Source organism: Zootoca vivipara, chromosome 9 (assembly GCF_965207765.1).
Source record: "Zootoca vivipara chromosome 9, rZooViv2.hap1.1, whole genome shotgun sequence".
Taxonomy (NCBI): Eukaryota; Metazoa; Chordata; class Lepidosauria; order Squamata; family Lacertidae; genus Zootoca; species Zootoca vivipara.
This window is the reverse complement of record NC_142592.1, coordinates 47,798,089-47,814,980: the sequence shown is the minus strand read 5'-3', so window position 1 is coordinate 47,814,980 and position 16,892 is coordinate 47,798,089. Positions and strand designations below refer to the sequence as shown.

At 41.3% G+C, this 16,892-nt stretch overlaps 1 protein-coding gene across 1 annotated transcript in view; it reads left to right on the top strand.

Moving 5' to 3' along the window:
• POLR3B (RNA polymerase III subunit B) overlaps positions 1-16,892 on the top strand; it is a 64,774-nt gene that overhangs the window by 26,737 nt on the left and 21,145 nt on the right. The window contains exons 16-23 of the mRNA XM_060279890.2: positions 191-344; positions 1,724-1,798; positions 2,288-2,386; positions 3,576-3,703; positions 8,680-8,889; positions 11,076-11,234; positions 12,754-12,871; positions 13,568-13,710. Coding sequence (XP_060135873.1) covers positions 191-344; positions 1,724-1,798; positions 2,288-2,386; positions 3,576-3,703; positions 8,680-8,889; positions 11,076-11,234; positions 12,754-12,871; positions 13,568-13,710 — 1,086 coding nt within the window. The remainder of the gene's footprint in view (positions 1-190; positions 345-1,723; positions 1,799-2,287; positions 2,387-3,575; positions 3,704-8,679; positions 8,890-11,075; positions 11,235-12,753; positions 12,872-13,567; positions 13,711-16,892) is intronic.

Here is a 16,892-nt window from a genome sequence, read left to right as displayed (position 1 = left end):
GGTGGTACACAGTACACAGTTAACCCCTTGGTTACTTGTTACTCCTCACATTGAGCAGGACTGGCAGCAACATAGGCTGTTCACAGCCACGGAGAGCCAGGGTTGGCCCCATCTGTCTGAAAGGTGGCAGAGTTGTGCAATAGCGGGTAATGGAGATGAGAGTGCTTAACATAATTGCTTTATTGAACAGGCAACATCCTCGGGGTCATCCGAGACCATCAGAAACTTGTCTACACATTTCGGCTAATGCGCAGAGCTGGTTATATCAACGAGTTTGTTTCAATCTCTACAAATCTTACTGACAGATGTGTGTATATTTCCTCCGATGGAGGACGATTGTGTCGGTAAGGAACTTGAAATACACCTTACTTGAATGACTGCAACTGCAGTATCATGTTCGTTCAGCTCGTTCTCAGGAACGGGTTTCGTACATACTCGACAAGATTACTGGTAAACAACCCTTTTTTGTCCAGAAGGTCCAGCCGGATGGATGCATGTTTAAGCAACAAAAAGCAGCACCAGTGTATTTGACATTGGAACAGTTTGGATGATTGTTCAAGGCTTTATGCCAGAAACGAGCTCACCTCCTCCCATCACATGCCAGCTTCATTTTGAAGATCTGAGCTTGGAATTATAGCAGAGTTTCTCATTTGGCCAAAATGGGGAAAATCTAGTTTAACGGCAGTTGTTAAACCAATAAAATAAGCCAGAGTTAGCAAAGTTAGCCAGCTGACTGATATTAAGACTAGTTCAGACATAACAGGGAACTCTGGCTTAATTTTTAGTCGAGATTTACAACCCTAAGTCAGCAAGTACTGGAAGGAGGAGAGAAGGAGGACTGCTAAGTCCTAGTGTTCATTCCCAGCTTTGCAAACAATGGTTTATGAAGCCTTGAACAACTGTCTGAACTGGGACACTGGGTGACTAATAAGTTTTGTCAGGTTGTTGTTGTTTTTGGTTTCCGCAACCCCCTTGTAATCCTTTCGCAGTGGTTCCGACATCCACTTCAACATTTAAATGTGCTAATTAGCCTCTGAACTATTAGCATGGACTCTTGGAGTGGAATTCCCAAGTATATTGCAGTTATTTACTGCACACTGCGAGAGCATCTTGTCCAAACAGAAACAGCCCTTGACGTTTCGATTGTGCATGCCATTCTTTGTATCAGTGTTTCTGTGTGGTGGTTGTGGTAGAAGCCTTTTAGAAAAATCATTCCTGCTTGAAAGCCATGCTGCCAAATAGCAAATAATTTTTTATACTTTTGTTCTCCAGCGTGGAGTTGGACTTAGGTAGGTGATATCAACGGAATGTTATATTCGCTGATCAGTACATTATACCCCTCCTATTCCCTTGCTGATGTTTCTTAGTTATTGCATTAGCAGCTGCATGGCATACAGCAGCATTTGTTTTGGTGTTCAGGTCTCCTGCGTGGTATAATAAACTTGGCTTGGCTTGTCCTTTAATATATAAGCTTAATAAATGTTGTTATACTGATTGGCAAGCTTAAATAATATTGTTCTTTTATAAGGAACACTGTACAAGGACTTGTTATGATGAACTGAAACCTTCATCTGAAATTAAAATATGGTCCCTGATTAAGGAGCGGATTGAGAAAAGTGGAGAGAGAAAAAACTGTTTGGATGTACAGCTTCTGAGGCTCCTGAATGATTTATCAACCAATATGCAATGTCTTGCTTAGCTCTGTTCCTTTCTCCTAGTGCAGGCCTTACATCATTGTAAAGAAGCAAAAACCTGCAGTTACAGGCAAACATATGGAAGAACTTGCACAAGGTTATAGGTAAGCAATTGGGCAAGATGCAGCATGCTTGTTTCCTTGTCTAGGTATAGCTATGCAGAAATTAGGATAAATCACATTAGGTGATCCTGTAGCAATTAAAAAAGAAGATGCTTTTGGACCAGGGATGGGGAACCTGTCCCTCCAAATATTTTTCGACTACTGCATCATCTCTGACCATTGGTCATGCTGGCTGAGGTTGATAGGACTTGGAGTCCAATGACATGCGGAGGGCCACAGGCTTCCCCTCCCTGGTGTAGAAAATGCTGAGCTAGTGAGACCAACGATCTGACCCTGCATCAGGCACCCTCAGACCCCACTTTTCATTTCACGCTAGCATACGAGCTGGTTTTCAGAAGAATTTAGTTCACAGTAGTAGTAACAGTTCAGTTTCTACACAAATTGGTCGGTCACTTTTTTTAATTGATGCGATAACGCAGGTTTAATGTGGAATTTGTAAGTTATTTTTGCACATTCGTGCTCTGCCTTCAGGAATTTTGAAGACTTTTTACACGAAAGTTTGGTTGAATATTTGGATGTGAACGAGGAAAATGACTGCAACATTGCACTGTATGAACATACAATCACAAAGTAAGTGTTCTATGTTAAGAGGTTTGTGTGGTAAAACTGGTATTGGCATTGGAAGGAGTTCCTCATGTTGTGTTGAGTGGTTTACAGGAGTGAGAAAGCAGGGAATGATGCATATATATGCAGATATCTGAGATAAAGGATGTTTGATATTTATGAAAAATGCTCCTCAGGGATATTTATGTTGTCTTTCATTTGTATATCTGATGGAACTATGAATGCACTCATGGGGTTCCTAAACTAGTGTGCCTCCCCATTTAGATCAGTCATATTATTGTTATTATTTATTTAATTCAGGCATCCCCAAACTTTGGCCCTCCAGATGTTTTGGACTACATTTCCCATCTTCCTCGACCACTGGTCCTGTTAGCTGGGGATCATGGGAGTTGTAGGCCAAAACATCTGGAGGGCCGCAGTTTGGGGATGCCTGATTTAATTTGTATGCAGCGCTTTGTCCAAACATCCCAGGGTGGCATGTCCCTTTACATTTTCCCACCATGGAAACCCTTGGAGTAGGTGAGGGATTTCTCGTACACCCTGGAGCTTCCAGCCTGTAAGGCATCACTAGATTACGGACTTGTAAAATGCAATAGAGGAATGTTTTGTGTGATTTAGAATGCATGGTCACATTCACACCATGATGATACTGTTTTGTCACAGAGTTACAATCTCAGGACACTTGACAAGCTGCTGTCCCCAGGATTCCCACGACCGCTAAAGTGGTATACTAGTGCTTCAGATGAATGGAGTGGGTGCAGCCCTTATTTTTGTCATTCTCTTCTTCACTGTCTAACTGTGTGACTTTTCCATTATTTTCCCGGTTCATGAAAGCCCTGAAATACATATTTGAGCCTTCTTGTTTGTCAATACAGTCAAACCTTGACCGTAATCTGTTCCGGAATGCTGTTTGACTTCCGAAACGTTCAACAACCAAGGCGCGGCTTCCGATTGTTTGCAAGAGCTTCTTGCACTCAGGCGGAAGCCGTGTTGGATATTTGGGTTATGAAAAACGTTCAAAAACTGGAGCGTTTACTTCCAGGTTTCCGGCTTTCAGGGCATTTCCGGCTTTTCCGGAGGCATTCGGGAACCGAGGTTTGACTTACCGGTATGTGGGCTGCAAGCTTTAAGAAATCTAACTACGTACTCTTGATCTTTTTGTTTCTCTCCCCTTCCTCCCACCTCCGCTTAAAAGAGAGACAACACATCTGGAGATTGAACCTTTTACTCTTCTTGGCGTGTGTGCTGGCCTCATTCCTTACCCTCACCATAACCAGTCTCCAAGAAACACTTACCAGTGTGCTATGGGGAAGCAAGCTATGGGTAAGACCTATGCCTCACATCTGAGTACTTGCTTTTTTATGCAGGCTGTTTAGTATTTAGTATATATAAAGGTAAAGGGACCCCTGACCATTAGGTCCAGTCGTGACTGACTCTGGGGTTGCGCGCTCATCTCGCATTATTGGCCAAGGGAGCCGGCGTATAGCTTCCAGGTCATGTGGCCAGCATGACAAAGCCGCTTCTGGCAAACCAGAGCAGCACATGGAAACGCCGTTTACCTTCCTGCTGTAGCGGTTCCTATTTATCTACTTGCATTTTGACGTGCTTTCGAACTGCTAGGTTGGCAGGAGCTGGGACCAAGCAACGGGAGCTCACCCCGTCCCAGGGATTCGAACCGCCGACCTTCTGATCAGCAAGCCCTAGGCTCAGTGGTTTAACCACAGCGCCACCTGGGTCCCATCTATTTAGTATATATAGTATAGTATTAAATTATTTTAAAACCATTGATGATAAGCCAATTTTTCCATAGTGGAATGTGAGGTTCAAATTTGTTTTTAAAGATGCTTAAAACAGCATTGCTAATATGAAAATTACTGTGCTTGCCTTTTCAGTGTTACTGGAGAGCTAGCAGTGAGTGTCTATGTCACCTTGCACTGCAGTGTTTTATACAATTTTACACAAAGACTGACAGAGAACATGGAGATTTCCTGTCAATCACTAATGTGTGTAACTTTTCAGTATTAATTGCTAATTCTTTAACACCAAGATCTAGATATTGAAATGTAGTTATAATGAATTTTCCCTTTGTAGGAAAAGCTGGAATGCACTATTTATCAGTGGCTTCTTAATATGGTAACAAATAATACAAGCATTACAATCTCAAGCACATTTACTAGGCACATTTACAGATTTGAGTTCAGTGGATGTTACCTTGGAGTAAACACACATAATACCAAGCTGCAACTGTGGAAAAGCTGCAAATTCTAATACTGTATATGCTAAACGTCAAATAGAAATTCTTTGCTATCCTATCTCACAAGCCGCCTTTTGTTGGTTGGCTAAACCTTTCCCCATTAGTTATTTATTAAAAATACATATAAAGTAGTGTACAAGGTTCACAAAAACAAATAAACCCACCTGCCAGTAGTTCATATTAGAGTATGCTAGTTATGCAGTTCATAAGTCAACGCAGGAATACAATATGGCCTTCCAAAAAAAGATATTTCGTCTCAATCTAGCAATCACTATTATTTCGTTAAATGAGCATGGTAATTCCAGGGGTGCAAATCCACCTCCCCAGTCTGTAGAACCTGTGGACACAAGACTTGCTGTTTCTATTGAAATGAATGGGGCAATGCATGGGCGCATTGTGTACATGTTGACCCCTGTATCATATGTTTGTTCATTTATGATAACATTGTTTTAGATCACACACACAAAGTCTTCAGTAAAATAAACTTAGCACCTCCTGGGCTTACAAAATTGCATTGCTTTAAACTGGGTCATTTACTCCCCCCACCCCACCCTGCCCCCCCAAAAAAAATCTTTGTGAAAGATTGTGAATAAATCTCTCCCATCCCATCCCCACTCTTGGACACTGTCCTTGAAAAATTTATCCGGGGCAGTTTCAATTGCAAACAGTACCAGAGAGTTGTGTTCTTACCATCTCCTGTTCATTTATTGTGACTTACTCTTGAAAAGTTAACACCGAATTGTGTTTAAAATATTTACTTTTAATATTTTAATATTATGTATGTGTCATTTCTGGAAATCACATTTCCCCGAATAAATTCTAAAACTGAATCGTGTTCCTTCTCTGTCACTTTTTCTGGCAGAAATAAAAAGTTGGAGGAAAAAACTTAAATATATGCGTACTTTTTATTTTATTTTTGCCTCTCTTTTTACTGCGATCCCCCCCCCCTCCAAAGGGGACTCTATTTTAGGACTATTAGCCTCAGAAGGTTTGGTTAGTTACCACACACAGTTAAGCAGGATCAGTGTGTACAGAAAGCCAATTCAGTATCTGTAGAGTTCTTTTGTAGTTTTCTGTGTGAAGGTCTTTTTTTCTCGTTTTGTTTTCAGTGTCATTTGCAATTCATTGTCTGTGTTTTCTGAGGTTGGTGTATTCAGCTGCTTTGACCCTGGGTCTTGCACATTTAGCTCCTTGGATACAATCCTCTGACGTTGCTGCTGACGCTGGGAACACAAAAGCTGCTGAATATCTTTAGTAATATTTTTTAAGGCTTTGTTTCTTTCTGCTATTGCAAAGCACCTGACTCTGAAGAAAGAGCAGGGAGACAAAACTGCATTTCTAAAGTTGGCGTATTACAGATTTGTTTAAATTGAGTTTTTACATTGTGTGCAGAATGTTTGCAAAATCCTATGGAATCTCCTCCCTCCCACCAGAAAAAAAACACCCTATGTGATCATAGTTGCAAGAAAATTCTTTCCCAGTCCTCCTAGATTTGTAACTTGTGAGTAATATCAGCATTGAGGAATTTTTGTGCTGAGTCTCATAAACTGACTGTTTTGAATCTGTCTGCGGTGATTCATCACATCAGATACGTTTGCCCTTTTTAAAAAAACACCCCAGCCCTCTCTATAGTAGTCTTTGCCCACCCCCTGCTGCCACTAACTGCCTTTGTATTGTCCTGGAGGAGATCCATGTTCAAGTCCATTTAGTCATTTCCTGGGCTGTCAAGAGCTTGGGATTATTGAGATAGCATTTTAGCTTCCTGCTGAGAAGAAAGAACCCATTGCTCAGCCTTGCCCCATTCTGATCACTGAAATACTTTCATTGCTTTCAAAAATTGCAAAAATTGCATCCTTGGGCTTAGCAGTCATTCAAGTGAGGGAAATGGGTGTGTCCCATAATATGCAGGTGTGCCTGGTGAACTAAGATGATGTAGATGTATAGTGGGCATATTCAATAGCGAAAAAATATGGTTTTAGGTTATAGGCTTGGGTGAGCTGTTGCAAGACTATTTAAGCATTTTACTGATAATGCCTATATCCTGGTTTTCCTTCAAGAAGCTTAGAATGCAGCTGATCTGAAGCTTCCAAGTGGTGTTGCATCCAGGCACTGAGCAGGGTGACACCTTGCTAGGCTTCAACAATGTAATAGTATCATATTCCTCCAAGCAGTCTCTGGATGAATGATGACAGGGACTCTTGAGTAGCTTCTATATGTGCAGCAGAACTTCAGAGGTTGTGGAGAAGCTGCTCCAAATTCTGGAGGACCTTCAAGAATAAACCTATTGAAATCAATGGGAATGTGTCTGGATCCAGCTCTCTGTGCCTTGTTCATTAGTAAAGTTCCAAACATACAGGGAAGGTTGGCCTTTTCAGGGAGTGATGTTCATACACTGATTGCTATCTAAAGGTTTTATGAAGCCTCAGGAATGCACTCTTCATTCACGTCTCTGAAAAGGGAAACTTTTACAGGCATAGCTCTGGATTGCAGCCATTATGACTTGCCCCATGGCTATTCCACTGAAGTAGCTGTTGTATTTCTAACTAGGTTGCTGCAAGCCCAATTCTTGATAGAGAAACAGACTTTGTAGTGGCTTTTGCAGCCTAGCTCTAGGGTAGGTAGCACAAGGGCTGACAGGTGATAGATACTTGAGGTAAATAAATGTTGCCCAAAGTGGACTGGTGTGCTAAGGCCTTCAGAGATACAGCCATGTTGTCCAAGCATTTCTTGATTTAGGTTTAGGTTTTATTATGTTACTGTTCTAAAAAGAGAGAAGAGGGAGAAAGAAAAGTCATGTATGGTAAAATTTCATTTGGTTAGTGAGGTTGAAAGAAACACTGAGGCAATGGTGAAACCAGGGTTGTTGTTTTTTTATATATATATATAAAGTTGTTTAGATGGATAGTTTTATTATACATTTGCTTATTGGCACAATGACTATGAGTTTTATTCAACTAAGTTCTACTCTGCATAGATCCATTAGGGTCTGAATTCGACCCACTGTCTCCAACACTAGTCATACTTGAAGTGGGCCCAAACTGATATCAATGAACATGGCTAATTTAAATCCATTAATGTCCATGGGTCTACAAACATGAACTACAGTCCTTTTTAAACCGTGTATATATATATATTGCTGTTCATTTGATATGTGTGCCACTTTGGTACATTCTTCTATAGATGCTGCATACATAGACAGAGGAGGACAGATAAAACTTAGATGAATAATAATATATTATCTATACCCCACCCATCTGGCTGGGTTTCCCCAACCACTCTGGGCGCTTCCAACAAACATTAAAATACAATAATTTATTAAACATTAAAAGCTTCCGTAAACAGGGCTACCTTCAATCAGAAGGTAGATTGAAGAAGTGCTATATGGAGCACTCTTTAGAGTCTCTTATTTGAAAGCACTATCAGACAAATTATAGAGCCTGGGTACTTGGAGCCTTTTCTGATGACTTTTCCATACCACTTACTACTAGTTGGTATTGTAAAAAAAAAAAAAAGGTGTTTTCAAGAATCATCCAAGCTATTTTGCTGATGATAAATGCCCAGCACAACTTAGGTCCAAGCTATCTGAAAGACTGTATTCCCTCATACAAGCCTGTCTGGGTTTTGAGATCTTCAGGGGAGGCCCGCCTCTTGGTCCCACCACCCTCACAAGAACGCTTGGTGGGTGTGCAGGACAGAGCCTTCTTAGTGGCTACTCCCAGACTTTGGAACTTCCTCCCTGGAGAAGCTAGGTTGGCTCCCTCCTTGCCCTTCCGTTGGCAGTCGAAGCCCTTGTTCCAACAGGCTTTTGGGAAACTGTCTGCATTTAGTGCCAGGGCTGGTGCTGTGCCCTTTTTATTGCATTTATTTGTATGTTTTAAACATATGTTCTGTATGTTTATAGTTTTACTTCTTTCAGTGTTTGCTTTTATTATTGTTTTTTCAATTCTTGTTTTTATCTGTAGGCTACCTTGAGTCCTTACAGCAAAAAAGTCAGTGTATAAATGAAATAATAATAATAATTAATAATATCTTTTTTAAATTGCAGGTACTATTGGATACAATCAGAGAAACAGAATAGATACTCTTATGTATCTGTTGGCGTATCCCCAAAGACCAATGGTTAAAACAAAAACCATAGAACTCATAGATTTTGAGAAACTGCCGGCTGGACAGAATGCCACAGTTGCTGTGATGAGTTACAGTGGTTATGACATTGAAGATGCTCTTGTGTTAAACAAAGCTTCTTTAGACAGAGGTAAGAAGGACCTCATAATGCTCTGCCATTATCAGTGGATTGAGAGCTATGTTTCTTTCTTCAGCTCAATTCATTCAACCATGGTAAATAAATTTACCATTCATTTTGCTGAACTACAAATCCCATCATCTCTGACTATTGGCCATGCTGTCTGAGGCTGATGGGGGTTGGAGTCCAAAAAGTACTGGAGGGCAGAACATTGGCTACCCCAGATTTAGGGTAATATTTCACTTGACAAGCCATGGTTTGTGACCTATCATGTGTTTTTAAACCCATGGTTTATAAAAGCTATGGTTTGGTGTGATTCCTGAACCAGAAAATCATAGTTATGGCCATTGCTCTGATTTCAGAAGCCCCTGCAAGATAAAACGGGGAATGCTGAGCTGATTGAAAACAAAAGGAAGCAGGCATCTCTGAACCCAATTGGCCTGTACATTTGAAGCCTCAAATTATGGTTTAGGGCTAGGCTATTACCATAGTTTAACTTCTTCCCATAACAATAAACCATCGTTTATCATTACACCTAATTGCAGCCACTGTGTTACAGCAAACAAAATGGGGAAAGGCAGTATAAAATTGCCTAGCAAATCTCTATACTTAATCCTGAATCAGAGTAGTTTTTGAAAAGGAAGCAAACTCTCTAAATCAGTACTTTTTAATGCGTACAATTGCAGTGTCATATATCCTTTAGCAGAGTTAGCATCTGACCAAAAGGAACGTATTAAATTTTGCTGGAGGTTGGTGTGTGTGTGAATGTATCCTGCTGTCTTCACTTTGATGAAGCTTGTCTGGATGATCTGGTTTTAGTGCTGTGCTAACAATCATTTTCAAAGTGCCATCGCCCTTGAGAAATGCCTAACATTTATTTTGCGTGGCCACAAAACTTTCTCGCCAGCTTGTGCTGGTACATCCTAGCACACTTTCCCCAGCCTTTGCACCCCTCCTTGCTAGTTGCCAGGCAGCCATACTAGTATTCCTAGACATGTATCTTTGGCATTAATGTCTGCACACTTAATTTATTCTTTTTTTCTAAAACAATGGCAGACATGATTTAAAGCAGAATGTTTTCCTTCTTGTAGACTGCTAACATTGGGGAGAAATCAAAGACTGCTCAGAATTACTTCGTATCACTGAATAATGTTGATACGTCAAGCATAACTTACAGCTATTTTGGGGTTTTCAATCCAAAGTCTATTCAAAGGCATTCTACTTCTGTTTAGAAATATGTATGTGTTTTAGTCAGTTAGGGCTAAGGAAGGAAACTCAGTGCATTTGTATGTTTAGCTCTAACTTCGAGTTCTTAAAAGCAAAAGTTATCAGTGTCATTGTCTGATATTTTTAGAAGGGCAAACTAGAGTAGATACTTCTTTTTTAAAAAAAATACTTTGAGGCCTTTATTAAAACTATGGAAATTTTCTGGCCACTGTGAACTCACAGTTTTAACAAGAGTAGCCATATTAGCAATCTCTGGCACTTTAAAACTAACAATTGTATTGCATCATAAGGTTTCGTTCACCAGGGCCCATCTCATTTTCATAGTACTTGTTAGAGACGTTTTTAATTGTTTTACAATGTTTTAAATGTGTTATTTTGTTTTATTTTTAATTGTGTTGTTTTATCTTTGCTGCCCTTCGCTCTTCACGGAGAAAGAGCAGGATGTAAATTTAATAAATAAATGCCGGCTTTTGTAGCCTTCAGAGGTCCATGCCAAAATTGGTGCAGCCTGATCCTATACTTGCAATTCCACATAGGACCTAGATATATGAAAGCTGGGGGGGCGGAAACCAGGAAAACTGGGCTGGAGACCTACTTCCCACGCCAATTTTTTCCCATATATATTTTTTCAGGCCCTCTCTAGTAAGATCACAGCCCTACACTTTTAAAGGTGTTTGGGAAATTTATATTTTACTTGTATTATCTTATAAATCAGTGCTACTCAAAGTGGTGGTCCACGGACCAGTGCCAGTACACAAGCCATCAGCTACCCAGTCCCAGTGACTCCACAGCCCAGGTTAGGTGGGATGCTTCAGGGATACGGTACCAGACCCTGGCACCTGTTATAAGTAACTTTTCAGAGGGGCCATTTCTGTACTGTAGATTTAGATTGTGAGCTAGCAACGTAATATTCACCTAACTATCTAACTCTCACGGTAGGAATTTTAATTAATTTGTTTGCTTTCTCTGAGGTTTCGGAAGGTGTCTTGTGTACAAGAATGCCAAGTGTACTCTGAAGCGTTACACAAATCAGACATTTGACAAGGTGATGGGACCCATGCTGGATGCAGCTACACACAAGCCAATCTGGCGCCATGAAATTCTAGATGCTGATGGTATTTGCTCTCCAGGTATACATTGATGTTTTGTGTATTTTAAGAAACTCTACTTTCAGTTATCATTTTGCGCAAGCACGCTAGGTACAAGTCAGAACACGGCAGCCCCATGCCCTGTGGCATTCCATCAAAGTAACAGAGTAAATGTGAAGGGCTGAGGGCTTAATAATAGTGGGGAAGCATTCAGTGTAACAGAGAGTAGATAAATTATAATGCATGCTTTGTCGATGAAGTTGAGTTTTAAGATGGAGTATAGCTAAACAAGGGACCCAGGTGGCGCTGTGGGCTAAACCACTGAGCCTAGGGCTTGCTGATCAGAAGGTCAGCGGTTCGGATCCCTCACGGGGTGAGCTCCCGTTGCTTGGTCCCAGCTCCTGCCAACCTAGCAGTTCGAAAGCACGAAAGCACATCAAAATACAAGTAGATAAATAGGAACCGCTATAGCGGGAAGGTAAACGGCATTTCCATGTGCTGCTCTGGTTTGCCAGAAGCGGCTTTGTCATGCTGGCCACATGACCCGGAAGCTGTACGCCGGCTCCCTCGGCCAATAATGCGAGATGAGCGCGCAACCCCAGAGTCGGTCACGACTGGACCTTATGGTCAGGGGTCCCTTTACCTTTATAGCTAAACAAAATGGAAACTTGGTACCAGGCAAATATGTTCTTGTTTGTCCTGGCATTTGGTTCTTAATTGGTGGGGTCGGCCCGCCTATGAGGCAATGTGAGGTGACTGCCTCAGGCGGTAGGAGTCACAGGGGCAGAAGATCCTGATGACAATCTTTCTCCCCACCCCCCTTGTTCCTGATGTAGATCTTCCCTCACCCCTTCTTCCCTGATGGGGAGGGGGCACTATTTCACTATTTTGGGGTCTGCCTCAGGTGCCAAAATGCCTTGGGCCAGCCCTATTAATTGGGATCAGATGATATGATGAAACCTTAGCCGGTATTGGTATTGGTATGGTGGGGTAGGCATTGTCATTAAAATGATCACTTTTAGTAAATAATACTATGTATCCATCTTTTAGTGGGATGGAACATGATTGTCCTTTTGTAACATTGTAGGATGAGCACTTTTAGTCATTGATGGGTTTTTCATGTTATTTAAAATTTTGCATTTGATGTTCTTTTACAACTATGTCTTCTTGAGACATTTTATGTCAGGCATCCCCAACCTTCGGCCCTCCAGATGTTTTGGACTACAGTTCCCATCATCCCTGACCACTGGTCTTCTTAGCTAGGGATCATGGGAGTTGTAGGCCAAAACATCTGGAGGGCCGCAGTTTGGGGATGTCTGTTTTATGTAATATTCAACACATAAGTGCAATAAATAATAATAATAATAATAATAATAATAATAATAATAATAAGCTTATTAGTTGCTTTTTAAAACTGTCCACTCTTAGATGATAAGACTCAATAGCCTGTTCACTGCCAATTTTTTCTTTACTTGAAAACTTTTTAAAATGCTTCATAGTTTTGATCAACTTGATACATTTAAAAAGCACAAATTGTTTTCTTTTTCCTGCGTCCTTACAGGTGAAAAGGTGGAAAACAAGCAGGTGCTTGTGAACAAATCAATGCCAACTGTGACCCAGACGCCTCTGGAAGGCAGCAGCATCCCACAGCAACCACAATATAAAGATGTGCCCGTAACGTATGTCGCACCATCATACTTTATTTCTAAAAGCCAAAGGGGAAAAGGAAGAGTGGATAGTTTGTGCTTAGTTCTGGAAAAGTTGGAAATAAGGCTGAGCAACAGAAGGCAGGGAGACCAGGTCAGGAACGTCATTGGATCACTGCCAGTGAGCTTAGTTTTCCAGGTTGTGCAGTGCAGAATAACTGTAGGCTAAAGTACGCATTGCATTAATCATGCTGTTAAAGTGCTTAAGCTGTCCACTTTTATTTTGAAAGAAAACTAGCTCCGTTCTGGAACATACCTCAAATATATAGAACCACAGAATTGTAGAGTTGTATATTATTTGAAGAGAACATCCAAAACTCATGTAACAATAAATGCAGAAGTTGTTCAGGTAAATGTCATTTCTATTATAATTTTCACTTATCGTGGAAGGGCTGGGCTGCAAATTATTCTTTATTTATCTGTTAATGTTCTTTTTTATCTGTTAATGTTCTTTTTTAATATTCAAGCACAGTGGTATCATTTTTAAATCAGGGACAGAAAGGTGTCTCATTCCTTTCCTTATAATTTAATTCCAAATGCTTTTTAGCAGTAGTTTTAGTATAAAGAAGTACATTTGCTGTCTGAGCTTTAAACTTGCAACCTGATGTTCCGCAAACAATGTGGCTTTATTTATGAGAAATGAAACGTGTTTTGTCTCTTAATCATTAGTTACAAAGGTGCAACTGATTCATACATTGAAAAAGTCATGATATCTTCAAATGCAGAGGATGCATTTTTGATCAAAATATTGCTGAGGCAAACGAGGCGCCCAGAAATTGGAGACAAGTTTAGCAGTCGCCATGGGCAAAAAGGTATATACATTGATATGTTTATTTTTTTTTAGTTTGCTGTCCTTGAAATAATGCAAGATGCATTGCTTAATTTATCGCATATGGGGACATCTGCATAAAATTGGTATATACATACATACATGCCTGTCAGAGGGTCGTCATGGCTACTCTAGAGTAACTATGCTTGAGTCCAGTTTGTCTTTAAAGACTTTTATTGTTCAAAGTATTTACAGTGCAGAGACAGCTTAAAACATGACCTCTCACTCCGAATGAGAATCCGGGAATGGCGTACGTCTGTTCTTATGCCAGCAAAGTAGTCGGGGCATCCCAAAACACCTCCCCCTAGACCTGAGTCGCGGTGCTCTCCTTAACTCTTGCGCCGGAAGGAGCGATGCCCTCTCAGTCTCCTCCCTGTCAAGGCGGTGGAAGGGCTCTCCAGCATCCTTGAGCCCTTGCCTACATCTCTCCTCCCCTGAGCTTTCCCATGGTTCTGCATGCTGGCTCCCTCCGAGTCTTTCCCCACCCCCCTGGCTGCTTCAGACCCACTGCTGCTCCCTGTGCTGGGCGAGGTGGAGCTTAGGATGATGGGGGCTGGCTCTCTGTAGGGAGTCACCCTTACAATGCTGCTCTCAGCTATTCATAAGTACGTATGCTCATGTTACTAAAAATGTGTCAGTGTATGCAAATGACTGGGAGCCTAATACCGTAAAACATAGAATATAACAATGTAACAGTGCTAACAAAGAATGGAAATTGCTCTGTTTTGAAATAACAATTCTGCACACAATTGGCCAAAATATTCCAATCTCTCTGTGTTTGTGCATGTACACGTGTGTGTATGTGCGCGCACACACACATATATCCAAGTGGAGATGGAATTGCAATCTTACTTATCACTGATCTGTTGAAACTTTAAAAGGGTTACTGGACTTTAAAGTACAACAGAGCTGAGTGCAACCACCATTGTGCTGCCTTTTGGTTTACTTTATGGGTGCATGGCAAGCAGCAGTGGCAGGAGATTGAAGTAAAGCAAATGACTATCCCTTCATGATGCTCAAGATTCTTCTAGCCAGCTCTGCCTATGAGGAGTGTTTCAGCAATTCCAATCTGCTATCCAGACCTTAGGTGGTACTTCATCCCACTCTGGTCACCACAGGGCCACTTGTCTAAAAGATGGTACAACATGCAGAGTTCATTTGCAGTGACGGACTGATACAAACTGAATTCGGACTCCTGATAATTCTCAATCATGTAAAACTCACTATATCTTTTAACTTTTTATTAAATAACTAGCTGGCCCTGCCACGCATTGCTGTGGCTAATCCCTGTGACTGCCCCCACCCTGTGCTGATCCATGATGTATCCCGCCCCCTCCTCCCCCCACCCCCGGCTTATCCCTGTGATTCCCCCCACCCTGTCCTGACCCATGACGTATCACGTCTCCTCTTCCCCCCACCCCCCGCTCATCCCTGTGAATGGTTCCACTGTGTCCTGGCCTATCCCGTCCCCTCCCCCCCCAGGCCAGTCAGTACCTCCATTCGGCCTAGTCTGTAAAGGCTTTGGCCTCCATTTGGCCTAGTTTGTAAAGGCTTTGGCCTAGTATGTAAACGGCAGCCGAGGTGCTGTTGAGAGGGAAGGTTATATAGGTGCAGTACCAGTGTAGCCGCCACTAGAGGGTGCTGGTTTTCGACCTGGTTCTTTTCCCACCATGCACTTTTGGCTGAGTGCTGCGTTCTGGAACGGGTTTTGGGGGGGTTTCACGTGGTGGAGGTGTGGCATCTGTCTTTGAAAACCTTATAAGAGCCTTTGGACATTCGCTTTGGACATTGTGTTCAAATTTGAACGGAATCAGGGAAGCGGTTTCGGAGAAAAGTGGTTAGTAACTCACATGCCCAGTTTACATTTATATATATATATATATATATATATATATATATATATATATATATATATATATTTACTGTAGCTGATGGAAAACCTTCCTTTCAACAGCTTGGGCAACTGAATAAATTCTAATATTGCCAAGACCTTGATGGGGTTGCCTTTTTGAGCATGCCTGGAATTTTATAAGCAGAAGCTACCAGGTATCTTTTTTGAAAGATAATGCATCTTTAATGCTGTGAAGCTCAGTGGGTGTCCTTTGCACCAGTCACTATCTTTCCGCCTAACCTACCTCACAGAGTGATTGTGACAATAACATCTTGGAAGGCAGTGACCAGTATCATGTGTGTCAACTTTAGCTTTGTGAAGGAATGGCAGGTTGTAAATGAAACAAACAAACAAACGATAAATAAATAAATATCAAGTTAGGAATATTGTCACATAATTGCCTCATCTGCTTTCTGTTGTCAGGCATCAATCATAGTGTGAAAATGAGGCTGTTACCTATAAGCAAACCAACTTGCTCAGATGGATTGCCGATAAGGCCTCAGTGTCTACCTCTTCCCTTAGCAACTCTGCAGCAAAATAAGGTAGCAGATTTGCTTTTCAGAGAATCTAGGGGGAAACCAATAGGAATCCCCCAGGTGAAGTTTCTTGATAAGGACATCTCCTGCGTAAGGCATTCAGACTTAATAATTTCCCCAAGTGCTCTACAAAATATATGCATTGTTTTCAGTGCACTTGGAATGCTTGACAGCTTTGAATACCGTGCCTAATTATGTTAATCATAGAAAAAACGTGGAGTTGGAGCTTGCTAGATGCCTGACCACTTTCCAAGCTGCAGTTCTGCTGTTGGAAACAACTCCCAACAAATGCCTGTCAAGCCTTTCTTCTTCAAATGTTTCAATGCAGGAGATGCCATAGCATCCCTTGGAACTTTATTCCATTGCTTAGTCTGCATGACTGTTCCCCTTAACCCACCCCATAATGTCTAACCTAAAATTAAAAATTAAAATTAAAAAAGAGGATACTGTTGTCCTTAGCTGATAGGCTCGGTATTGGTTCCTCTTTGTTTTATGAGACCCTTTTGAAAACACTCACCGTCTTCTCTTGCTGTGTGCAGCATGAGACAATATCAATTACATTCAGAGCCTCAGTCAGTGCCCCCTGGGAGCTGAGTGTACACTGTGAGGTGCCCCAGAATCTTCTGCAGCACCCACATTTCTGCAGTTGACAAAACAGTGTGGAAATTGTATTTACTGAAAGGAGGAAGTTGGGGGAAATACTGCCCCAAAATCATTATATATATATATTTTTTAAAA